This window comes from Crocuta crocuta, unplaced genomic scaffold (assembly GCF_008692635.1).
Source record: "Crocuta crocuta isolate KB4526 unplaced genomic scaffold, BGI_CrCroc_1.0 scaffold205, whole genome shotgun sequence".
NCBI classification, from domain to species: domain Eukaryota; kingdom Metazoa; phylum Chordata; class Mammalia; order Carnivora; family Hyaenidae; genus Crocuta; species Crocuta crocuta.
In genome coordinates, this window is record NW_027530644.1 from 1,740,628 (window position 1) to 1,767,665 (window position 27,038).

At 39.6% G+C, this 27,038-nt stretch overlaps 1 protein-coding gene and 1 long non-coding RNA gene across 4 annotated transcripts in view; one reads left to right on the plus strand and one right to left on the minus strand.

Moving 5' to 3' along the window:
• Positions 1-27,038, minus strand: part of DST (dystonin) — a 503,880-nt gene that overhangs the window by 116,235 nt on the left and 360,607 nt on the right. The window contains exons 39-49 of one of the 2 annotated variants that reach the window (XM_077769079.1): positions 21,479-26,944; positions 21,202-21,351; positions 20,783-20,998; positions 20,447-20,596; positions 15,767-16,000; positions 14,393-14,545; positions 12,366-12,599; positions 11,663-11,929; positions 8,310-8,858; positions 7,077-7,253; positions 180-303 (exon numbers count right to left, since the gene is read on the minus strand). In XM_077769079.1, the coding sequence (XP_077625205.1) occupies positions 180-303; positions 7,077-7,253; positions 8,310-8,858; positions 11,663-11,929; positions 12,366-12,599; positions 14,393-14,545; positions 15,767-16,000; positions 20,447-20,596; positions 20,783-20,998; positions 21,202-21,351; positions 21,479-26,944 (7,720 nt within the window). The remainder of the gene's footprint in view (positions 1-179; positions 304-7,076; positions 7,254-8,309; positions 8,859-11,662; positions 11,930-12,365; positions 12,600-14,392; positions 14,546-15,766; positions 16,001-20,446; positions 20,597-20,782; positions 20,999-21,201; positions 21,352-21,478; positions 26,945-27,038) is intronic. The other variant, XM_077769080.1, reaches the window with a different exon arrangement.
• LOC144235523 (uncharacterized) overlaps positions 1-27,038 on the plus strand; it is a 38,621-nt gene that overhangs the window by 7,387 nt on the left and 4,196 nt on the right. The gene's annotated exons all lie outside the window — the stretch shown is intronic.

Below are 27,038 nucleotides of genomic sequence, written 5' to 3' on the forward strand. Positions count from 1 at the left end.
AACACCCACCCCAAAGAAAACAAAAAAAAAAAAAAAAAAAAAAAAAGTCATGCCTCTTCCCAGATTGAGAAGCAGCCATTTCACAGTGAAAGGCCATAAACAACACAATATACACTAGTGAACATGTTCTCCATAAAGGATTTACCCGGGAGAAAGCAAACAAGGAAATCAACACTCACCCAGTGTTTTCTGGATATCATTCTTGGCTGGCAGTAAAGATCCTCTGGCATCTAAAAGGACTTCAGCCATTTTTTTCAGTTTCTCTACAGCCACCTGCTGGTTTGATATCTGTCCTTGCAGAGCCTGGAGGATTGAATGCCTCAGTTATACTCAGTAAGACTAAATGATATGTTTCCCGTATAAAAAATTGCTTACAGTAAGATAAAGTTAAATTGGACAGAATAATCTTTACATCATTACAAACTTACTCTAGGGTCCTTATAATAAGGCCAGTTATAAAGTAGTGTTAGCAAAGATATCAGCAAGTCAGGATAATACATTTCAGTCTCAAAATTAACCCTTGAGCACATGTTCATGATACTTAGCCTGATTCTTGATCTTGCAACCCTCTAACCCTAGCCTGAGGTCCACTTTAGTCCCCACTTTGAGGCTTCAGAGGAAACCCTCATTAACCACCAGAAAAGAACAACAAAAATCAACCTGACCGACAAAAAACCTTTGGGACTATTTCTGACTCCAAGTAAGGAAACAATTAAGGATTTCCATTTCAATACAAAGTCATGTTTATTTCTGTTTATTCAACAAAAGTTACTTAACATCTAACAAATCCAAAATATCTTGCTACATTTGTGAAGATAAAAAAAAACAGAAAACAAACCAAACAGACACAAAGCTCACCCACAGGGATCTTACAGTCTATGTCAGGAAGTGGTAACTGCTACTGGAAACTGAGAGGAGAGGTAACTGGGGAGGGAAATCAGAGCCACCTCCATGGTGGTGAGACTCAGGTAGGTCCTGAGAAAAGTGTGGACCGAGGCATGCAGGAGTGGAGAGGGGTCACGGTTACCTACAGCGTGAACAAAGATGGGACCAGAAACACCCTAGGACAGGGGACAGTCCCAACCAGTTGGAGAATGTGTATGGGTGAAGAGTACTAGGAGTGGGAAGCCTTCAGTTTTACATTTTACCTTGCAGCAATGGAGGGTTATTCAAGGCTTCTGAGTAGGGGTTGACGTGCTCAGAGCTGTCTTAAGAGAAGGCTAAATTTGTAGCACTGTGCGGGATAAATTAAATGGGTAAGAAATGAAGATGAGACACCAGTTAGGGGCAACTTTAGCAGCAGGGTGGCCCTGTTCTGGACTGGGAAGGTAGAACTGCTGATGGAGTAAGGGGAGGGTCCACAACACTTGATAACTGGTTATCTAACACTGTGATATGGTAGCCACCAACTACACGGGGCTTTTTAAATTTAAAATTAATTGAAATAAAATAAAATTAAAATTCAGTTCCACAATGTACTAGCCACATTTCAAGTACTAAGTAGCCAAGGGTGAGGAGTGGTTACCATAATGGAGATATTGTAGAAAATTTCCACCATCATAGGATGTTCTATCAGACATCACTGCTTGAGGAGGTTAGGAACAAGGGAAAAGACAAGAGAAATATCCAAAGGTTTTGAGCCTACGTAAGTAATAGAATTCTTAAGCAAAAGTGGGAGCAAAGAAGAGTCTGTTTGGGAATTTATGACTTCAAAGTGCTCTTAGGACCTTCATATAGAAAACAAACAAACAAACACCCAACAACCCAGGGACACCTGGGTGGCTCAGTCAGTTAATCATCTGACTCTTGATTTCTCAGGTCATGATCTCACAGTTGGTGGGATCAAGCCCTCCATCAGGCTCTGTGTTGATGGTGCAGAGTCTGCTTAGGATTTTTCCTATCTCTCTGTCTCTTCCCCGCATGTACACTCTCTCAAAATAAACATGAAAAAAGAATTTTTAAAAACGAAAAAAAAAAAAACCCAGTAAAGACGGAAATGGAGCTGACTCTGAATACAAGCTGGAACTAGACATAAAGCACAGGAAGCGAAGACCCATGGTGAGATTGCTAGAGAAGAAAGCAGGAAAACACCAGAGAACGAGGCCATAAGGAATCACAGAGAGTTCTTCTCTGTAAGTGATGAGAAGGGAAAAAGATCAGATATCACCAGGGAGATGGAAATGGGCCTGGAACAATTCTATCCCCAAAAGTTATAGGAAAAGAGAAAGTGGAAAAGGTTACCAATGTCATCTGCTACAGAAATGATACTGTAACCTTGAACCTGCTGAAGAGATACCCCCATTTCCCTCATTTCTCGAGGCAGATACAGCTCAACAGCTAGGACAAAGAGAGAAGAAGTAGAGGCAAGAACCACAGATAAGTCTTCCAAAAGTTTGGCCCTGCACTCCTAACACCTCTGACGTAGCTGTGTCCAAATGGGCTGACTGTCTGCATGGGCCCCATGCTTGGCTTTCACTTCACTGGAGCTACTCGAGCTCTTCTTCCAGGCTCACATTCGGATTTCAGATTCAAATTCCCCTATGTCCAACTGCACATGAACTCATCCCTGGCCATGGGCCCAGGTTTCCAACTGCCTCTTGATCATTTCCATCTGGGTGTAAACAGTCACCACAGACTCAAAACGCTAAATCTGAACTCATCATCTCATCCCCTACACCTGCACTTCTGGTGTTGCATCTGGTAACCCAAGGAGTACCTCCAAGTCTCCTCCTAGACTCTCCTTTAACCCTCCTTTCCACACGCAAATCCACCACCAAGGCCTGACAACTTTACCTACTTAATGGTGAGGGTTTTGTTGTTGTTTGTTTGTTTATTGTTTTAAATCAGACTTCTGTTCTGTATTTCTGGATCATTGCAAGATAATCTGTCACTCAGCTCAAAAAAGTATCCTAACTGTGCTCCCTGTCTTCAGTCTCTTTGCTGATACAGCCTCCCCAATGTGTTCTATGTCAAATACATACTGACTATACTGCTCCTCTCTTTAAAATCTTTCAGTAGCTTCCCAATGTCTTTATAAAAAAAGACAGACTTGAGTATACTCTAAAAAGTCCAATGAAATCTATTCCTTAATTCTGTCTTCAATCTTTTCTTCCAACTCCTGTTCCAGAAATGTCCAATAACACAGCTATTTCTTAGCTCTTTGTTTGAGCTAGAGCTGATGTTTAACATCTCTACATACTAATCTTCTCATGCAACCTACCCCCCATTACTCTGAGCCTGGCTCTTATTCGCCCTTTAGCATTCAGCTGGTAACCCTCTTAACTTTCTCTTTACCCCTAGTTCTAAGAACTCCCGGCAGGGGCTCCCATAAATGACCTGTTTTGTCTCTCTACCGGCTTTGTCTTTTCTGTTAAATTGTAACCTCTTTGAAAACTAGGAATTCATTCTATTCAGCTTCCTTTTATCACTGCCTAGCACAATGCTTGGCACATCACAGGCCCGGGGAAAAAAGTTTCCAGAAAAAGTAAATGAATGGAAAGTAAGTAAATAAAAATATCAGATCCAAAAAGATCTTCTTCTATTGCAGCCTCATTTCAGACTAAAATGCTGATAGCCAACCACAAAAATTTCCTCCACTGATTTTTACATTCAAGAAAATTTAAATGACATACGGGCAGTACATACATGTCAAAAGGCACACTAAGCTGTGGCCAACATGGGATTTGTGATATGTATACCAGATCCTAACATTGTCCCAAGATGCCAAAGAATCTGTATCAGAGTGGATATGTCTAGGAAATTCTTCCAGATGTTTAGTTAGAGGAAGTATAAAAAATTCCTCAGGACAGGAACTTCACCTAGAACCAGACTAAAGTCTAAGACACAGCTTGCTTGCACTGCATGCTTATTTAAGAGATGGAAAATGGTTATGGATACCTCCAAAAATGTCTTTTTTTAGAATGTGAGTTCCCCAACAGAAGAGGCAGGGGTTCAACATCTTTGTGTCTTCACAAAACCTAATACTGGGGCTAGCACCCAAATGTCTACCAAATAAATATATGTAAAAGTTCTACGAAAACATCCAATACCATAGATGGCCCTATCTAACATCCTAAAACTTAGAAATGGATTACAAAAGAAGCATTTTTTTCTTCCCTTCTTCTTTTCTAAACATTCCATGCCTTTTCTGTGCATAATTATGTTCAAGAGAGTCAACAGTTTTTTAAAATTCTTAACATGTATTGGGTTATAATTTAACAATAGCAGTGGTTTATAAATACTACTTTAGGATAAAACTGCAAATTAAAATAGTCAAAAGGGTACCATATATAATTTTTAATGGATCTCAATGATTTTAAAATGTAAAAGAGCATCTATGACAGGAAACACTGAAAGATTATGACCTTGGGCCCCTCGCCTGGACCGGAAAAGTGTGAAGTTTGTAAAGAGCACTTGGCCAACTCATGGAAGATTCCTGACTTGACACTATCCCTGAGATCAGTGCAAACCTAGAATGTAGATACTGCCAGGCAGAATGACCTAGCTCCACATCTGCTCCCAAACCCAGGCCTCTCAGCCGGTCCCCAAATCCTGTCTTTCTGTGCCCTGTATGGGATGAAAATTTAGTTTGGTCCATGGATTTTCCTGGAAGCAGATTTTGAGGTCATTATAGCTCAGTGGTATCAGAGTGTGGACAGCTCAGCTAACAGTCATTTGAATAATAATGCTAATGACAATGTGCTATGGGGAGACTTATTTCACACAAATGACTTTGGGGTTCACATGAACCCCAAATTATATTCTCTGTCCAATAGAATACGTTAGTATTTGTAAGACAAAATGTGTTAGTCTTCTGTGTTTATATTACTGTTAAAGAAAAATAATTTTACATGTTAATAAAAATGAAAGAAATGGAGACTACCCAATCCTCATAAAAATGTATCCTTGCTACATGCTGAGATCATCTGTGAGGAAAAAAGGAATGCATGCCAAGAGCAACTTTAATTGCACATTTAATTTTTTAAATTATGCTGTGGCTTAATTAGAATTTATTCTCCTTTGAGACATTGCTCTCCTCTTTACTATTTCTTTGGCTGCCTTCTGCCTGGAAGAATCTTTATCCGCCAGCACATACCAAGTAAGTTTTCCTGTTTTAGAATTAACCCATGTGTCTGTTTAACTTAAAAGCAATATAGTATTCTTTGGGGCTTTTCTTTCATATAGTAAGTGATCAGTTTCCTGAGAGAGACCTAACTTGAAATGTGTTGTTTTCATTTTATATACTTTCCTATACTAGAAATACCAAACTTTTTGTAATGTTTTCTTTCTTTTTGAGAGAGTGTGAGCAGGGGAGGGGCAGAGGAAGGGACAGAAGATCTGAAGCAGGATCCTCACTGACAGTAGTGAGACTGATGTGGGGCTTGAACTCACGAACTGTGAGGTCATGACCTAAGCTTAAGTTAGACGCTCAACCTACTGAGCCATACTGTCCTTTGACAGGTAATCAAGTGGAACCTGAAAACTTAATTAAGATAGATTTTTTCTAGTGCTTGTGGAAAAGGAAGGAAGCAAGGAAGGAAGGAAAGAAGGAAGGGGGGGGGGAGAGAGAGAGAGAGAGAGAGAGAGAGAGAGAGAAAGAGAAAAAAGAGTCCCAGGATGGATAATGCACATCCAAAAAGAAGGAAAACAACCCCAGGAAGCTGCACCCCTGCAGGGACACCAACCTGGACCTCTCCCTGGTGCCTAATGTGATCCTGGGGAAAGAGAGAAGCAGCGCCCTCCACTTTTCACTGCTCAGGGCACCTCACCTCCCTCCTCTCATCCCACACTTCCCATCCCCATCTCTCTGCCTTGGCCTTAACCTGCCACATGTCACCCCAGGGTATGACTTCCAGCCAGAAGTTGCCAGTCTCAGTCAATAACTAACATGAGAGCACCCGTTTTCCTTGTTAAGAGCACAACAATGGTGTTTTTATTCTAGAACTAACAGAGGCGACTGAATTTTCAAAGGTAGTTGTTTAACTGGCAATGCAGTGTTTACTTTCTAGCTACAGCAGTAATAAGCAACTGCCATCCACCTGCTAAAAGGAAAGACAGAGCAGATTTATGAAACTTTCAAATTCAAAATTATCGGTCACATAGAACAAGAGTAAAATACTTCACAAATTGTCTCATTGCATTAAGATTTTAAAATAGGCTTTTGGGTGCGTGGGTGGCTCAGTCGATTGAGCCTCTGGCTCTTGATTTCAGCTCAGGTCATGATCTCCCAGTTCACGAGTTCAAGCCCCATATTGGGCTCTGTGCTGACAACATGAAGTCTGCTTGGGATTCCCTCTTTCTCTGCCCTTCCCTTGCTTGTGCTCTCTCTCTCTCTCCCTTTCTCTCTCTCTTAAAATAAATAAATAAACTTAAAATATTTTTTTTAAAAATAAATAATATGTGCATTAAATTTAAGATACTCTCCCATTGTGGGTATCCTGTGACTTCTCCAATTACTCAGTCTGACACCAAGCCTGCATTTTTGAAGAGCAGGTAGACTTTTTGAGAACTGTTCTAGGTAACAACTGAAGTTTATGTCTCTAAGAATTACGGGGATGCTCAATAGGAACACCAGTCCTGGCCTTCAGATCCCAGATGGAATAGTGACATCCATTCTTCCTTTTTACTTGTTCATTCTTGAACAAGTATTTATTGAGCACCCACTTTGCCATGTACTTCTTCTAGGTGCTGGGGAGATAGCAATGAGCAAATGGGAGAAACACACACCTGCCTTCATGGAACTTACCTGCAATGAACCAAATAAATAAGTATAAAGATAAATAAGTGGCCAGCGCAATACTGAGTTTTCTTTAGGGAGGAGGGAGCAGTGGAATGTAAGCCGTAACCGCAATGGTAAACAACAATGGAAAAAACTATCTCATTAGAAAGAGAAGTAAATTGGGCACTGCATTAGAGTGCACCTCCCTTTGGAAGGACAAGTACTTTTCCCAGCCTTTAATCCCCTTCCCTACGCGAAACTATCACACAAGTGTGGAGAAACCGATGACTTTCGGCAAGACGACGGAAGGGTTGATCTCTAACCTTTCTCTTTCTATCTCTCTTGCTCTCTTTCTTACCTTGGTCTCTTCTAATTGCCTTTGCAGATTTTTAGGGTCCACAGCGATAGGTTCAGATAAGTGTTTGCTTGCTGTGACCTCACAGGCCTGGAGCCCAGAAAGAAGTCCACAGGAGGCATCTTCATAGTGTTGATATTTATCCACCAGGTCTTTAAGATTATTCCCAAGGATGTTGCACTAAAAAAATAAAAAAAATAAAAAAAAAAAAAATCAGAAGAGAATAAGGGTGGGGGATTAAAGTCCCACTATCTTCATATGTATTAAAAACTTTAGGACCCATGAGTAACACAACTTGGAAAACACCAGACTTTAGCCAAAGTTAGTGAAACCTACAGGTTTTATATGCAGAAGCATCTTCAAAAAGTAACAGTAAAAACAGAGATAGTCCTAGGTTGATGTCAATTCAAAAACATATTTACAAGAGCTGGGTCTTGCCCCAGAATGAAGGATTTAGGAATCAATTCCCAGAGGAGGCTAATCCACCAGGGCACATTCCCAAGGAGTTTTATACACCATGTGGACAGCCATGTATTGGATGGAGAGGTTTTCAAAGTGCTTATAATAAATCAGTCATATGTTACACAAGACTGATGCTGCACAAGGAGGGTAAATAAATCTAGATCAGAATGAAGCAAAGGCCAGTAATCAACGATGCTCTTCAAACCATCCGTGCAATGTGGCCAGTCTATTCAGCTGATACTGTAAACAGGGAAATGTTCCCTTAGTTTTGTTTTGTTTTTAAACAGAACTCTTTTGCTTATCCACAAGAAGAGAAGCTGAAACAGTCTGTTAGCCATTAAGTATTAAAATACTCCACTGATCAAAGATATCTGCAAAACAAACAAGTGTCATATCTGTGAAGGAAATTTTCAGAGATGAAACATCACCTCCCAAGCCTGAGACGATACAAATTAGCAAGCCCCGCTTTGGGCTCGGAACCAAAACACAAACGCCGCCTGGTGGTCAAATCAGATACTGGCGTTCTAGAGTACAGGCTGCCAGGAAAGTGCCTCTCAAAACGCTAAATAGGTATAACTTTAGGCTCCTAATCTTTAAACACGTTTGCAGAAGTAAAGCACATGTATAAGAAAGAAGGGATGAGGATGAAACCACTTTATTTCCTCTGCTTCAGTTCTTAGATTTCTCGCCTCTAATTCAAAAAAAAAAAAAAATTAAGAGGGACAGGGTGCAAACTCTAGTCACAGGCTGATTCTCCCTTAAAAATAAAATTACCTTAGAGTAGAGAGACCTGAAGCGATCGGTAGCATGATCCAATTTGCTCTGGACTTCTCTGTGGGTTGCAGAAGTATCGATATTGTCTTGGTCAGCCTTGCTACTGCCACTTCTCCTGCTGCAAGATTTGGCCGCTTCTAACACTCTGTTTCCAGAAATTGTGATGTACCTCAAGTCCCCTTTGTGAGAAATGACATCTTCTGAGAAACTCTTCTGCCGCTTCAGTTTGGTCATTAAACCACTGAGGTCGTCGGCACCTGCTTCCAGGTTTTCCAGCTCTTGCTCCGACTGCTGCAGCCAGTGTTCAAACTCGCTGTAATCGGCGTCGAACTTTTCTAATTCTTCCTGCAGAGAATGCGTTAATTTCATCTTCTTCTCCGACTCGGCCAGTGCAGTCTCATAGTGTGTTTTCAGTTCCTTCATGTTCTTCTGCAGTTTTTCTTTTTCCTCAGGAGAGAGATAGTGACCCTGTTTCTCAAGCAAGGCTTGTGCAGACTGAGTGGCCATGAGGACTGCTTGGTGCTGAGAGACAATCTTCTCATGGTGGGCCTGCGTGAAAACAAATCAGCTGTAAGGCAGAGCAGCGATGGGGTTACACTGAGGTGTCGGGAGCCCAGGACCGATGGACTTCAGTGATCCACAGGCCGACAGCTTGCTTCTCATGAACCTTGTCAAGGTGCACAGTATGTCCCTTGCGCTGGTGCATTTCAGAAGAGCATGCTTTGACCACTACTTATTTCTGAGGAAGTTTCCAAGCGTCTCTAGAAAGTACTTAGATGATCACATAGGACAAGTACTGTTTTTGAGAACTTTGGAAAAAATGTAATGAATCTTTATTCCACTTCTAAAACAAACATCTACAGTATGATCTCATTTTACTCACTGCTTCCTCACAATCACCTTAAAGGGAATGCTAATGTCTTCAGCTAATTATTGAGCAGATAAACAGAATATTTTATTAAGAAATGACTCTGAAAACACATACAAATAGGGAAAAGAGAATTTGTTCCTTTTAAAGCTATAAAAATCTTATGACAACAATTAAGTGAGGACAATAAACATTCAGAGGAGCCCAATGAAATCAAAGAGAACACTGGAGCTACTTAGCATCTCTGGGCTGCCGCTTCCTGCACTGGGGAAAATGGGGACTCTTACCCCTACACATCATGAGTTTGCTGAAAGGAGTACATAAGGTCACATGTGCCAGGGGTTAAAATCCACTCTGCAAGCAGAGAGCAGAACTTCCAGCAGGTGTGTCACACACAGGTCACAGGTGCACCACACAGAGGTCACAGGTGTGCCGCACACAGGTCACGGGTGCCCAGCGCTATGGCTCCCGCGGCCTTCAGGGAAGCTGGGTGGGCGGCTGGAGTCCCTTTCTCTCCAGCCACAGCAGCTTCTTCCACTCACCCCAACATGCCATTGAAAGGTGGCAAAATGGAGAAGAATCCTTTTGGGTCATTTTCCTCACTCTCCTAGTGTGTAAACACCACGACAGGGAATTTCACTTGCTCAGTGGGGGATCCCCAGCACCTAGAGCAGTGTTGGCAACAAGGGCTAACTAAGAATTACACTATACGCTATGAGTAGACGGGACCAAGAAGCACCGCTGTCGGGCAACTGCTCACTTACAAGTCTGATCCCCACTGGTCAGCTGCGAACTGACGCATTCATATTTGTATACTCACTGTTTGTAACAACACTGGCCACACTGTGGGCACAAGACAAATATTTGTGTCTGAAGAACTTTTCTCCCACATACTGTGTTGTTGGCCTTTGAAATATAATCACATATTACCTTCCAGTGGGTCTTCTGCACATAGTAGGTTAGACAGACATATAGAACACCTTAGAAATTATCTGATCCATCCCCTTCCTTTTAGAGATGAAGGAAGGACAAAGGAGACTCAGTCTAAAGGAAAAAATGACATGGCCAAGGACATGTGGCACAACTAGAAAGAGCTAGAAACAGGCCCTGAGGCTATCCCTCCACTCTGCCAGGACATCAGGAATTCCTATAGCACTTTCAGAGTTCCATATTCTTAGAAGCAAAAAGATCAGAAGGCAAACCTCATGCAGTGAGGCATCGTTATGTCTCAGTCCACCCACCGCTATTCTTCACTCCTTGAGTCAAGTTATTAACCTTTCCTGACTTCTATGTAATGGACTCATAAGGCATTCCTAAAGGAATTCATTAAATTTTTCATTTTAAGAAATAATTATAACAAGGTTCTGTAATAGCCCCTGGAAACCATAAATACAGTAAATACTTCCACTTTTCTGGAATAATTTAGATTTCCTGTAATATAAAAACCTCCCAGACAGCATTCTATTCCAAAGACTCCAAAAACAAGGACATGGAGGAAAACACAAAAAACGGTGTAAGTACCTCAAAGTCCAGTCATCTGTCTACAAAAGCCAAATGTTGAAATAAAATGATCAATTGTGTGACACTGTGCAAAAAGTTTTTCCAAAGTTGCCTTTGGTCCTATAGCAGCATTACCATTCACTTCAATTCCCACTTACACCCTGAATTTTTAGAAGGCTTTTCACCCCTCTTCTCAGCAATGCCCTTGACTGTGGAGATGAGCCAAGGCTTGGGGAGAACATGAGAGAGCTCAAGAGTGCAGGGCGAGCTGGTCTGCAAACACAGAATAGAACTTAGCAGAGTGACTGAGCTCGTGGCCTGGTTTTAAATCCAAATTCCATCCCTGACTAGATGTATAAACTTGGGCAAGTGGCTTCCTTCTTTACGTTACAGTCTCCCCACCTGTGAATCAAGGATGGGATGTAGCTTCAGAAGGAGCGGGGTGGACTAAATGTGCTGAGATGGAAAAGAACTAAGAAGAGTGCTTGGCCCACCATAACTGCTCTATAAATATCAGCTTATTATTATTTCTACCAGTTCCTTAGAAGTCTGCTTCACTTAGAAGAATGCCGTATCTAGTGATTTATTTCTCATTGTTTTTGAGTTACTTAGAATCCTCACAGTAACTTACATTTGACATGATGAACCCAGAAAATGGGACTTTACTCTCGATAGTCATTAAGATTTTTTTTTAAATGTTTATCTTGTGAGAAAGAGAAGGTGAGGGCAGGGGAGTGGGAGGGCAGATAGAGAGGGAGCCAGAGACTCCCAAGCAGGCTCTATGCTGTCAGCGCAGAGCCCAACGTGGAGCTCAATGTCACTAATCCTAAGATCACGACCTGAGCTGAAATCAAGAGTTGGACACTTAACCAATGGCGCTACCCAGGTGCCCTGGTCATTAAGGTTTTGAAAGGTAACTCAGGTACTCTTCGAACAGACCTGAAAAACAGAATTTGACAACATGACTATGTTTAAATGAACCAACCTTAACTTTCTGGTATTGCTGGTTCAGATTCTCCTCAGTGGTTCCAACTTGTCCATCAACATCAGTTTCCAGCAAGTTACCATTAACTTCATCCTCTTCTCCAATTGCTGACTTGCCATCGCCTTCTTTAAAATGAGTTCCATTCTGTTCAATTACCTGCCTCTGTTTTATCCCTGCCCTTTCTGAATCTTTGTCCACATTTGACAGCCAGTCCAAAAGGTTTTCTATTTTGGTTTTGCTCTCTTCCAGCTGCTTCACAGCCGCAATCTGGACAGACAGAGAAAGTTCACAGTAGGTATTCTGAATGCAGGCTGGGGCACTAGTTTTAAGATCATTTAACATTAGAGTGGGAATACTAAAAAGCTGACACACACTGAAAACTGAACGCAGTGAAACTAAACCTTAGAGCAACAGGCAATTACTTGGAAGTTTCCATTGTTCTTAAAAATTTTAACTATAATTGATGAGTCCTCATACATTTCCCAAGAAGAAAGTCCTAGAATCCCACTTAAATTTCTTTAAAAAGTTAAGCAAAGCCAATTCTTCAAACTTCTGTGGTATATGGTTGATCATATAACTGGAAACCCAGAATTCTAGGTCTCTGGTGCTAAGCATTGCTTACTGCTGCCTGAGAGCACTTGAAATTTCAAGTAGCTGTTAGTTTTCAACAAAGCAACAGTGTACCATATATTTGAATAAAGACCTTTTCAGTTTCTTCTTTGATTGCTGTTGTCACAACTTTATCCAGCTCCTTTTTTGACTGTTCTGCCTTTAGATTAAGCTGTTCACACTTTAACTTGGCTTCATTAAGTTTCTGCTCGATCAAAGCCTTATCTTCTCGTGACAGCTTCTCACCATTCTCTTTCAAGAAGTTCTCTGTATTTTTCACTATTTCTGCCAAAGCCTGAGCACTTCCTTGCATATCTTTCTGTAATTCCTTATAACATAAAAGAAAAAAAAAATCTCATTAAATGATTACCTATTTAATTCTTCCAGAGTTGTAATTCTAAAAGAGGGTGTGAGCAGAGGAGAATCTAGCATGTATAGCTTGAAAAAGCACAGTCAATTTGAGTTGGTTACTTAAATCACAATATTTAGTATAATGAAATCTCAAACAGCCTTAAAGAAAGGTGTGAGATTTTCTTATTTCATAAAGGGATATGGTTTATAAAACACTGAAAACAGTAAATTTAATAACACAATCTATACAAATTTGCACACACCAGATATTTTTACATTATGTGAACACATTTGTAAGAGCTTTTAAATACATGGTAATATTTTTTATTCAATTTCTAAACATTATTTTTAAGTTTATTATTTAGTGAGTAACAGAGTGAGTGCATGTACATGTGCATGCATGAGCCAGGGAGGAACAGAGAGAGAGGCAGAGGAAGAATCCCAAGCAGGCTCCACACTGTCAGTGCAGAGCCCAATGTGGGGCTCAGACTCCTGAACGGTGAGATCATGACCTGAGCTGAAATCAAGAGTCGGACACTTAACTGAGCCACCCAGGCACCCCTACATTTATTTTAATATATATTTCTAGTCAGGATAAAAACAAAGTAGTTCTCCGAGTGAACTATGATTAAGTTATCCTAAACCCCAGAGCTCTCTAAAATGCAATGTTTGCTTCTTTGCCCCAGCTGTTAGGAAGCTCAAGATTAAGATGTCTCCTCAGAAGTTATAGCTTCTCTCAATCTAGATTTCTTTATGGAATTTTTATTCTTCTCTTCCTCCATTACTTTGCATTTTTGTTTTCCATATTACACTGTTTGAACTTTCATATTATGTTTCCATATTTTTAATTTCAGCCTCATCAAATTATTCTAAGAAGTATTCGATCATGATCTCATGAGTTGGGAGTTCGAGCCCTGCATCAGGCTGCACCCTGACAGAATGGAGCCCACTTGGGATTCTTTTTCTCTCACACTCTCTGTACCTGCCCTGCTTATGCTGTCTGTCTCTGTCTCTCTCTCTCTCTCTCTCTACCTGCCCTGCTTATGCTGTCTGTCTCTGTCTCTCTCTCTCTGTCTCTCTCTCTCTCTCTCTCAAAAATATATAAATTAACACTTGAAAACAAAAGAAGCATTTGAACTGAAAGAGATACTACTTATTAAGCCACTACTATGTGACATTAACTGTGCTGGTCACTTAATTAGTACACAATATTTATTTAACTTTTAAAATCAATGAAGTGGGACCAACGAAGAAACTGAGGCTCAAACAGATTTTGCTATAAAGCTAACAGTGTGGAAGGGTCTGGGATTTGAACCAAGAGCTAACTAGTTACAATGAGAGTATTCTTTCTCCTGATACCAAAATAAAGTATATCTTTACCTGTCATTGTTTATTCGTTCAATGAAAAGGAACAAAGTGTAGAGAAAGAGGAAAAGAATAAGAAGGAGTTAAGAAAGAGAACAAGCCTAAATGAATAGCTATTTCACCTTATGTGCAACTGAAATGAGCTGGGCTTAAATGGGTCCCAGTTTTAACTCCTCACACAAGGTAATTCCTTTGTATCTCCTTCCCTCAGTATCTCACCAAAACCAGTCAAGAAAATTACCTGGCTTTCTTGAAGTTGGAAATGTAACTCTTAGTATAAAGTTTAAAGCTCAAGCCTGGGGCCATCTAAGTATGTCTTGGCTCAGAAAAGCTAAAATGATTTGGTAATAAGAGTAATCAAACTTAACAGCAACACAGACCTGCTGATGCAAAACCAAACTTTACCTCCTGCTTGGACTGGTACTTCTTCAGCTCAGCTGTGCCATCTCCAATCACAAAGGCTTCTTGGTGACCGATCAGGCGGTTTTCAGTTTGGGTGAGGAGATCACATATCCCTTGGAGTTTCTCTTTGTACTCCTGCTGACGCTCTGCCACGATCTAAAGTGGGGCAAAATCGAAACATCTTAAATGTGTGGACATGAACACCTCATGTGATTACTCCTAATTAGAACACATTTTGCAAGTTCTAATCACAAAATTAGAACATATCTTGCAAGATTTCTAAGTATGCTGTAAACATGGTAGCAGTGGGGTAACAAATTGAGCAAGGTGACACAGAAAGTGAAAGCATATCCCATATACAAAGGAAGAGATCATGTGTGGATGAAACTGCTCAGCAGAATACTGGCCATGCACATGTGTAAGAGACGGAACCTCTGACCAACAGGAAGAAACATTCCGTTTTCTTAAGCTCTTGAAACCTGCGATATACACAATTAATTCTGCAAAAGGATATCAAAACAGAAGTTAGTTGTAATTTGTCTGTGAACATATTTAATATGTGTATACAGGTTATCATGCTAGAGACAACACCTAGGTGCTTCAAGAAGTAATAAAAGCAATGCATGCAGTATTTTTACTTAATCACTATGCCTAATTCCATTCCCATCCCTTTGCTCATTATTATTAGATGTAGCACTCTAATATAATTCAGTAAATTAAGAGATTAATTTACTATGTCAATACTAATACTTGCATCTTTCATTTTCCTATTACTTATACACTAGTTATTCATCTTATAGCCACTGATCATGTTTCCTAGGAGCCTAACACATGCCAGATAAGTACTAAGTATTTTATATTCATTCTTTATTGATGCTCACAATCTGACCAGGTAAGTACTGTGATTTTTCCAGTTTACCATGAGAAAACAGTGGTTGAGTGGCTTGCCCTAGATCACGCATGTCTGAGTGCAGCTGGGACATACTAGGCAGTCCAGGGCCACAGCCCACACTCTGCACTGCTATCCCATACTGCCTCCCAGAGGAAAAAGATACCTTAACCTTCTTTATCCTTATGTTCATCAATTTATCAATTTCTGAGTACATCCATATTTCCTACTACTGGGGGGAAAATCAAGACTTCCACTTGAAAACAGTAGTTTCAAGGAGGCATAAAAAATGAAAATAAACTAACTACAGCATTATTATGGAAAACTGTACTGTTTTATACTCTGTTATCTCTACATTATACCCTGTCCATTAATTGCCTTTCCAGAAAATCTTTCCTATTATGCCATGATCCTTAGGTTTCCTCATTACAGGTTTCACATGGAAGAACTAAAAACAAAGAATGGCAGCTCAACAAAGAAAGGCAAACCTTCTGATCATCAAGATCTCGTTCTAGCTGTAACTGAGTCTCTAAACGTTCCACCTGGGTAGTTACTGACTCCTGTACATCAAGAAAACACTTCTGAGTTGTATTTAAGAGCCTCAGCAGTTGTCTGCTTTGGTTGGGAGACAGGTCTTGTGCATATTCCGAAATGAAGAACTGTACATCAAAAGCAGTGGTTTCCAGCTGCGCTTTGGTAGGTCCAAGGTCTTTTAATACACTCTGTGAACAAAACAGTAAGGTACGAAATGGGAGCTAAGCCATAATACAAAGCTTACATCAATAATATTTTAAAAATATGTTTCTTGTATCAGGGACTGAAGGTTTATTGACATTTTTCATGATTTGTTTAGTCAAAAATCTATTTGTCATCTAGTAACAGACAGTAAAGATAAAATTATTTCAGTACTATGGAGTTAGTATTACATGGAAAGACAATCCCTCTAAGAACACTTCAATCTGGTCTGCCACAGCACATTTAAAATGTAACTCAACAAAAAACAGAGACCCAACTTACATACACTTGGCATGTTAAAGGGGGAAATCAACATTAAAACATTATTTTTTTTTCTTTTTCTTTTTCTTTTTTACTTTACAAATCGTTTATTGACAAATTAGTTTCCACATAACACCCAGTGCTCATCCCCACAAATGTCCTCCTCCATGCCCAAACCCCCCTCCCCCCCACATCCATCAGTCCTCAGTTTTTGTCAGCATTCAAGAGTCTCTCATGGTTTGCCTCTCTCCCTTTCCCCGACCATTTCCCCCCTTCTTCTCCCCCTTGTTCCTCCGTTAAGTTCCTCCTAATCCTCCTATATGTGCAAACATATGATATTTGTCTCCTTCTCTGCCTGACTTATTTTGCTCAGCATAACACCCTCAAGGTCCATCCATGTTGCTACACATGGCCAGATTTCATTGTTTCTCATTGCCATGTAGTATTCCATGGTATAGATAAACTACATCTTCTTGATCCATTCATCCGTTGATGGACACTTAGGCTCTTTCCAAAAACATTACTTGTTAATATTTACAATATTCATGTAATTATGGTTTCTCATAAACAAGCCAACAGGGTATTTGAAACACAAATTCAATGAGCTAGAATTTCAGTTTTCTAACTCACTGGCCAGGAACCTAAGCATCATTCATGAGGCATGCTATTCCAATTAAGAACTTGGGGAGAAAAAGCCATGTCAAAAGTAACCTGTACAGACAAGATGGTGGAAAAGTAGGGAGCTCCGTACATTTCACTTGCCCCCATCTCTCAAACAGAGAAGAAATGAAGACATAGGAACCCTTATAGAATCCAGGAGTTTGGGAGGAAAAGGAGATAGAGTCCGCTGAAAAAAGCTTATAGCGGCTACCTCAAGAAACAAGCCAAAGTACCCATGGTATTTGGAGAGTCCCAAATACCACTACGAATAGGAAAATAAAATAACCAAGGTCTCAACAAGAGAGACCAAGAGACACCATTCAAAGAACACATCCTGAATGGACAGGCCCTGGACAGTCAAAGAGCCTTCTTTGGTACAGCAGCACTCCCAGGTGCAGAGTGGATAACAAGCTTTTAAAATTAAGAAGAGATAGAAAGCTAACCAAAATGATGAAATTGAAGAACACTCCTCCAGAGAAATTCCAGGAAGAAATGACAGCTAAAGAACTGCTCAAAACAGATATGAGCAACATAACTGAACAAGAATTTAGAACAATAGTCATAAAATTAATTGCTGGGCTTGAAAAAGGCATGGAAGACATCAGAACTATTGCTACAAAGACTATGGATCTTAAAAACAGTTGTGATGAATTAAAAAATGCTATAAATGAGATGTATAATAAAATGGATGTGTCCCATGCATGAATTGAAGAGGCAGAAAGGAGAATACGTGATTTAGAAGACACAATTATAGAAAAAGAGGAAGCTGAGAAAAAGAGAGATAAACTGATCCAGGAACACAAAAGGAGAGTTCGAGAGCTCAGTGATACATTCAAATGGAATAATATCCGTATCATAGGAATTCCAGAAGACGAAGAGAGAGGGAAAGGCACTGAAGGAGTCCTTGAACAAATTATAGCAGAGAACTTCCCCAATCTGGGGAAGGAAACAGACATTGAAATCCAAGAGTCACAGAGAACTCCCCTCAGATGTAACTTGAATCGATCTTCTGCACGACATATTATAGTGAAACTGGCAAAATATAATTTTTCACAAAGAGAGAATTCTGAAAGCAGCAAAACAGGCCTAACATACAAAGGTAAACCTATCAGAGTGGTTACAGACCTATCTACTGAAATTTGGTGGGCCAGAAAGGAATGGCAAGAAATCGTCAATGTGATGAACAGAAAAAATATGCAGCCAAGAATCCTCTATCCAGCAAGCCTGTCATTCAGAATAGAAAGAGGTATAAAAGTCGTTCTAAATAAATAAAAATTGAAAGAATTTGTCACCACTAAACCAGCCCTACAAGAAATCCTGAGGGGGACTCTCTGAGGGAAATGTTGTAGGGAACACAAGATACCAGAGACACCACCACAAACATGAATCCCACAAAGGACATGATGACTCTAAACCCGTATTTTTCAATACTAACACTGAATGTAAACGGACTAAATGCCCCAATCAAAAGACATAGGGCACCAGAATGGATAAAAACCAAAATCCATCTATTTGCTATCTACAAGAAATTCATTTTAGACTGGATAACACCTTCAGGTTGAAAGTAAGGGGATGGAGAAATGTATATCATGCTACTGGAAGTCAAAAGAAAGCTGGAGTAGCTATACTTATATCAGAAAAACTGGATTTTAAAGGAAAGACAGTAACAAGGGATGAAGAAGGGCATTATATAATAATTACAGGGTCTATCAATCAGGAAGCGCTAACAATTATAAATGTCTACAAACCAAATATGGGAGCAACTCAATATATAAAACAATTAATCACAAACAGAAACACTCTTATGGATAAGAATGTGCTAATAGCAGGGGACATTAATACTCCACTTACAGCAATGGATAGATCAACTAGATAGTAAATCACTAATGACACAATGGACTTGAATGACACATTGGACCAGATAGAATCGACAGATATATTTAGAACTCTACATCCTGAGGCCATGGAATTCACTTTCTTCTCAAGTGTGCATGGCACATTCTCCAAGATAGATCACATACTGGGACATAAAGCAGCCCTCAATAAATATAAAAGNCCATCAGCCCTCAGACAACAAAAGGAAATAAAATGCATCAGAACTGGCGAAGAAGAAGTAAAACTCTCACTTTTTGCAGACAACATGATACTCTACACACAAAACCCAACAGACTCCACCAGAAGCCTACTAGAACTGATCCATGAATTCAGCAAAGTTGCAGGGTACAAAATCAGCATACAGATGTCAGTTGCATTTTTATACACCAACAATGAAGCAACAGAAAGAGAAATCAAGAAACTGATCCCATTCACAATTGCACAAAAAACCATAAAATACCTAGGAATAAACCTAACCAAAGATATAAGATGAAATGATGTATAAGATGTATGATGAATAAGATGTATGATGAAAACTATAGAAAACTTATGAAGGAAATGGAAGAAGACACAAAGAAATGGAAAAAACATTCGATGCTCATGGATTGGAAGAATAAATACTGCTAAAATGTCATTACTACCCAAAGCAATCTACACATCCAATGCAATCCCAATCAAGATTGCACCAGCATTCTTCTCAAAGCTAGAACAAACTATCCTAAAATGTGTATGGAACCAAAAGACACCGAATAGCCAAAATAACATTGCAGAAGAAAACCAAAATGGGAGGCATCACCATCCCAGACTTTAGCATCTTAAATAAAAAATAAAAATTAAAAAAAATTTTTAAGTGACCAGTACATACATATTACTTATACTACGACGTATTTGTAAGAATAATTCAGGTATTATGTATTTAAGTGACTAATAAATAAATACTAAAGATGTTAGTGGTGGAAAGAGAGAGATAAGGTGGTTGGCACAGCATCAGAAAGACATCCACAAAGTTGTGATTATTTTCTGGTTGTGTCTATAGTCATAAATAGGTGTTACACAAACATCTCTTAGAGACAAAGAAAGTAAATAATCACTTCAGATTTAGCAGTCATGTTTTTTTGGAAACATTTGTTATTTTATTTTTTAAGTTTTTCTTAATGTTTAATTATATTAAGAACGAGAGAGGGAGAGAATCCCAAACAGGCTCCGCACTGTCACTGCAGAGCCCAACACAAGGCTTGATCTCACAAACTCTAAGATCATAATCTGAGCAGAAATCCAGAGTTGGATGCTCAGTTGACTGAGCCACCCAGGTGCCCCCTACACATTTGTTATTTTAAATCAGGAGGTTTTTATAAAAACAAAAATTAAAAAAAAAAAAAAAGAGGGCGCCTGGGTGTCTCAGTTGGTTGAGCATCCAACCTCGGCTCAGGTCATGATCTCACAGTTTGAGAGCCTGCGTCCATCTCTGTGCTGACAGCTAAGAGCCTGGAGCCTGCTTTAGAATCTGTGTCTCCCTCTCTCTGCCCCTCTCCTGCACATGCTCTGTTTCTCTGTCTCAAAAATAAATAAACATCAAATTTTTTTTCTTAATCTGGAGGTTTTGCAATGTACTTCATCTAATTTATTTTGATACTTGCCTTGAGAAACTCTAAATTTTTCTTCACATCCTCTGTATCTTCAACATTCACAATCTCAATATCTTCCACAGATTTGCTCTTCTCTGATATCCAATCTGAGAACGATTCAAGTTTCTGCAGAAATTCTTCATGGGACACTGCTAGTTTAGACTGGAAAATAAAATCGCATGTTCACTTCTGTCAATCCTCAAATTTTGAATTCCTACAAAAATGGCTCTGTTTCAAGGGCTAACAGTATGAAAATAAAAGACTTCATCTTATGATTAAATTTTCAAACAATCAAAATACTCTTCAAAACTCGAATTCTGACTCTGCGTGAAACGTTTTGATGCCTACCATTTCTGAGTCAATTGCAAGCGTGATGCATTTCATTCTTTCTGAAGACACACTGCTGAGGGAAGAGAAAGCAGTCTGCAAACTTTGGTGGCCTGTGCTCAATTCCTCAAGCTGTTCTCTGGGGAAGTCACTGGGAAGAGACTTTAAAAACTCTTCTGCCAACTTCATGTCTTTTCTTAAAATAATAGCAATTGGAGCCAATCCCAATTCAAATGTCTGCAAAAAAATATATATCCCAGAACCATTCAGTGAGAAACACAAATATAACAATTATTCTAAATGTAATAGCACATATATAATAGCATATTTGGCATATTACATATTTAGAATATAATAAAGAAATAAAATAAGCATGCTTATTTTTTTCCAAATTAACACCAGCTGACTATCATCCATAATAGGCAGCAGACAGTTCTTACCTCCAACTGTTTAAGTTGGTTCCTCAAAGCTTCCAGATTATTATCCAGAGACTCCTGGTTGTCTAATGGGGGCTTCATATCTTGAAGCAAAGCCAAATACTCTTGCATTTTTGATGTGTGCTGTAAACATTGCTGTAACTCACTGGAAAACTAAACACAAATTTGGACATGTTAAGTTAATAGCCTTTATGTAGTTTTTCAAAGCAAATAAAATGTATAGGATTATTCCCAAATGCTTCATGCAGCTACTGCCATTCGAACTGTAAAATCAACTTACTTGTTCCATTGAGCTATCTCCAGAAGTCATTCCTTTTGACCCTGAAATACTTTCCAGATGGTCTGGGATATCACTGCACAGCTCCTCCAGCTTCTCATGGCTCAGCAATGCTGATGCACACACAGTTGGGTTTTCTAGCCCAGTATCTTTTAGGTTTTGTAAATTATGGGAACAGTGGCTTCCTTCTTTGCTTTTAAGATCACCGAGAATGTGTGACCTTTCATCCACCATCTCAGAAGCAGTAGATGATTTTTGATTCAGGTCTCTGACCTGTTCTAATTTATCTGAATATGTGTCAGTGAGCAGCTTGTAGAAAATAGTTTCAAGTTGCAATGGAAGTACTTTAGATGTAATAGCTCTATTCTCTAGCTCATACTCCATCTGGGTTAATTCTTTCATCAATTCAAATGCTCCAGTAATTTTCCGGCTATACTGATTCTGCTTAAGTATATTAAGGAGAAAATCAGACTTAAGATTGGCAATACAGAATGGATCATCTCTACTTTCTGCTTTTAGTTCTGGTGAGTTATTCACGGGGGAAACTCTAGAATGGTCACCAATTTTAGAGTCACTGGGCACACTGGATGCTTCTTTTGCCAACTGTGATGTGCTTACTCTTTTAATTAAGCTTTGAATTAAAATTTCAGTGTCTGCACCAACTGAAGATTTGCCAACCTCAAGAGGATTCACAGAACCTTCTCCCAATCTACTTTCTACATCTTCAACAAATACTTGAGATGACTCAGGAATGTGAACCTCCTTTTCCTGGAGTCCTAGAGACAAGGCTTGTTCTTTTTGCTGCTGTTGCTCACGTATTTCTATCTTACTGTGAATTTCTGAAAATAAGTTGTCCGTGCTTAACGGGTTACTGGAGTTATCATTTCTTATTACATTTGTGCAGAGTTCTGGTGACTCAAAATCAGTATTTTCCGCAAAGTCTTCCATATTTTTAAGAGAAAAGGTTGAAAGTGTGCTTTCATTCCTTTCTGGTATGAACTGACCAATATCTGTTCTCCCTTCTGAGGCACTTCCTTTAGTACAAAGATCATTCTGTTGGGCCATCTCATTTAGAGGTGAGACTTCCTGGGTAAGGGCTATCTTCTCTTTTGGATTATTTATTCCAAACTGTACGTCTTCTTTCATGGCAGAGGAAGCCATCAGAACACAGCCTGGGATATCTTCATTTGGTTTCAATACATCTTTTGCTTTTACATCTTTAGCACAATGTTTTAAATAAGTGAATAGGTCAGACTCTTTTCCAGGTCCATCAGCTAATGAATCTTTCTCAGTATCTGTATTCCCTTCAGACAATGGAATATCTGAAGGAATGTCATCAGTGATCACTTTGGAAATTGAGGAGTCAAATATTTCGTCAAGATTCTCAAACTGGACAGGACTTTTGCTAACCACTGTTTGTAGATTCTTTGGTTCATCTGTAAGAGTTAAAGTTACTTTTTTCAGGCTTTCTTTCAGATTATGTTCTTCACTATCTGTGATTTGTGGAAATGGAAACTGATCATTAGCTAAATCAAGATTCTTCCTTGTACTTTCACTAGGCAAAGGTCTGAGAGACCTATTCTCTTCTACTAGCCCTCCTCTACACATGTCTCCTTTACCTGAGCATATTTTATGAACTGATGTTTCATCTTCTATTAGTACATTGTTTTGGTCACCATTCTTTTTAACTAGGCCTCTTTTGGGTACTTGATGATCTTTGGCAACTACACAGGCTATGGATGGCAAATGGCTTTCCTCAGCAGGTTTTCCTACTAAATCAGGCTCAGAACAAATGGTTTTATCAAGTATCACATTCTCAAAATACTGATCTCCACCTTTCAGAGAGTCAGTAGACTCTGGCCCTTGAATCAACTTAAACTTTAAGTTCATGGGATCCTTATCTACTTCAGAAGTTGAACAGCTATTAGTATTATGTAAAACAGCTACAGAGCCAGAGGCGTTTTCTGATTCAGTGTCTTTAGTGATAGGCAGCAATATATCGTTAAGAACTATCTCATGATTCAACAGATCTTCTTTGCTTTTTCCAAGGACCTCAGTTGCATATTCTGGAAAGTTGCTTCTTTCAGTAACTAAGTTATTTTTGCTAGTTGATTCTAGCTGTAAAACATTTACACTTTGCTCTTTTTCTGAAGAACTGTAGTTGTGCACTTTATCTGGGAAAATTACTTTATTAACACTTTGATTTTCATGACCATTTTCCTTTTCACTCACTGTGGTGGCACACGGCTGGATATTCGTACCTGCAGCCTCATCTTGGCCCAGGGGCTTATCATTTTCACCTTCTACCCCTTCTTCATCATCATCATCGGAATCATCATCGTCATCCTGATCATTACTGTCACATACATAATACCCATAACTTTCTTCACTTTGCATAGACTCTAAATGCTCAGTATCAGATTTAAATTCTTGTCCAGCTATATGTTCTTCTTGTCTCCTCCAACACCCAGTATCATCAAATGTTAGAGAAGCGCTCAAGTTCTCTTTGCCCTCAATGATTTCATAATCAGTCAATGAGTCACACTCATCACCTTCAAGGCTAGTTGTGCTTTCCCTTTCTGATATGGTCGCCAGCAACTGTCCATCGCCCCTGTCTGAGTCAGCTGAATCTGAGCATATTCTTTCACCAGAATCGAATTCAGCTTTCTCAGTAGCTATGAGAAAACCCTGAAGAGACGGTGTGTCCTCCCTCTCACGTAAGCTATCAACCAGTGCTCCCTGGGTCACCACAGAATTTTCATTCTCTTTTGAAACATCATAAAAAACATCAGCAGGAGGAGCAGCCCCATCATTTTCCTCTTGTAGTGTGGCATAGTCCTCAGGCTGTAGACAATCGCAATCATCACCTTCGAGAACCAGAGAATCATGGTCATCATCTTCAAACAAGGGGGTATCATAAAAATCATCATCACTATCAGTGTCTGTTTCTGTCACGCTCTGCTGTTCATCCAGTAGTGAAGTCTCATAGTCACCGGCGCTGACATTTTCTTCAAGCAGCGATGTAGCACAGATACACAATGAATTAGCAGTATCAGGGTCACCCTGGGGAGCTGTGGCACAGCAGTGCTCTTCCATTTGGAACTCATTTTTCCTGCCTTCAGGTTTCTGCTGAGAAGCAGGGTGCAGCTCTTCATCTTCACTGTAAGTATCTAAATTATATTTATCATTGTGAGACTGTCCCTGAGGCTCATTGTCACCTATATTTGAAGGATTTTGTTGACAGTGTTCTCCCTGTAAACTGATATTGATAGCTGCAATTCCCAGAAACTGGTCTTGAAACGTTTCTCCCATTCTTTGACCCGATAACATGGTTTGATCACTGAATGACAAAGTAGAGTCTTCACATTTATTTCCCTTGCTCTCTGTGGTATGTAAATCATTAAGACTTTCCTGATTGTTCCTCAATTTATCATGACTTAGCAAGGCACTCAACCTGGGAGAATAGTCAAAGATTGTCAAATCCTTGTTTATATTATCTTCATTCTCTTTTTCATTCAAATCACTGATTCTACTAGTTTTTGGTTTCATAATAGGATTTGTTATCGAATCACGTGCAAAGTTTTGAATATGTTGAGAATGGCTACATTCATCTGCATTTTCATTTATTCCAACTTGACTTTGGTTTTCACAGTTTTTAAGTATGTTTTCAGAGTCTTGTCCAAGCATGCCAACTGCTACAAGTCCCGGCTGTGTTAAACACAATACAGAACTGGGAACACACACACTGGATGAATTCTTAACTTTATGATCAGTTGCTATTGTATGTGCCAGGTTTTCTGACTGATGAAATTGACTACTGGTAATGTTATTTCCTATTTCATTAAACTCTTCATCTGTGGCACTCTTTCTCTCTTCAGAGGTTTCTTTATGGTTGGGTTCTCTGCAATAACATTTATCAAAACTAGTCGGTGAAGCTACACTGTCATCCCTTCCTCTACTTGGAGCGTTATTCAGAATTACACCAGGGAGTCCTAAGACATCAAGGCATTCTTTTGTGGGCGTGTCCTCACACTCTGCACTACAGCCCTCCAGTAGCATACCAACGGCCTCATTCAAGTCTCCATCGTATAGCAAAAGCCTTTGTCCTGTGTTTGCATCCATATAGCTATTTATCATCAAATAAGACAGAAATAATTTTTTAGTTTGTTCTGAGCTCTGAGTTGCCACTGGCTCTTCTCCATCAAAATCGTCCTCTTCTTGCCTGTAATCGTGGACTGTAGATGGTTGGAATTTACAAAAAGAGAGCCATCTTCTGGCATTTTTACAAGTTTCCAAATCTCCTAAATCTGGCATTTTATCAGGGAGTATTATACTTTTTAAAATCGATGCCGTGTTATTATCTATAATTCCCAGCTGCTTAGCAACATCCAAACCAATGACTTGAGAAGTTTCTGGAATATAAAGAGCAGCTATTTTCTGCCTGCCATTCAGGATTTTGTATGCCAATTCATTTGTAATCAATTCTTGCTGCAAGGAAGAAGATGTAGGAAATATTTCACCAGAGTGAGGCCAGATGAGTCCCACATAGCCTCGCTGAGCCTCTAGTACCAAAAGAGCACTGCTCGAAGTTATTAGATCACACTGGACTGCTTCATCCACGGTTAAACGTTTAGCAGGGTTTGAGTGGATGATTCCACCTGTTTGAACCTGATATGTGAGAATACTGTTAGCCGTGTCTCTGTCAATCACCCCTTCCATCAAAGCTTCTTCAATAGTCATTCTCTGACCAGAGTGGCAATTGATCAGACCTCCAGAAAGAAGCTGTGCACCTAATAACCTAAACATGGTTTCCCGGTCTATGAGACCTTCATGAGCCGCCCTTAAAATGCTTATGCTTCTTCCACATTTTAGTGTTATTCTACCCCCTTCTTGTGGTCTCACAGGTAGAAGCCGCATCCCAGTGTTTTCCTGTAAAATACTTCTTTGTATAATATCTACTAAAGACACCTTCTCAGCAGTGCAGGGGTCAATAAGATCCTTACACATGTTTTGCCTCTCTAGAACTTTAGAAAATAATGCTGAGGAAACAAAGTTCTGTTGGAAAGCCTTCTGTAGGGTCAGCTGTTCTCCGGTGGCTGGAAAAACTAGAAAGCCTGTGGAAAGCAGTATCTCAAGCACTCTGATGGCCATGGATTCTGATATCATGCCTTGAGCCAAAGCTTCCAGCACTGGAATTGTGGTAGATGACATGGTGGAAATGATCTCCTTTGCCTGATTTAGTTCTTTGAGTTGGCATAAAACCTGTTCATCAATAAGGCCGTGACTTTCGGCATCTTGGAGGTCAAAACATTTTCTTAATTCTGGTGAAATTAGACCAGAAATCATTAGCTGTGTCTCAAGCAACCTGATTCCTGTGTCATAGTCAATAAGGCCTTTTAAAACCGCCTGAAACACCGATAGGACTTCTCCAGTTGTCTCATCGATGGTGCCTGCAATCACTTTAGCCAGCTGAAAGGAAAACACAAAATTCTCAGGTCAGTCTGTGACCCAAGGGTGGGCAGAATTGCATGAAACTTCGTTTGCATCTTTTAATATAAATAAT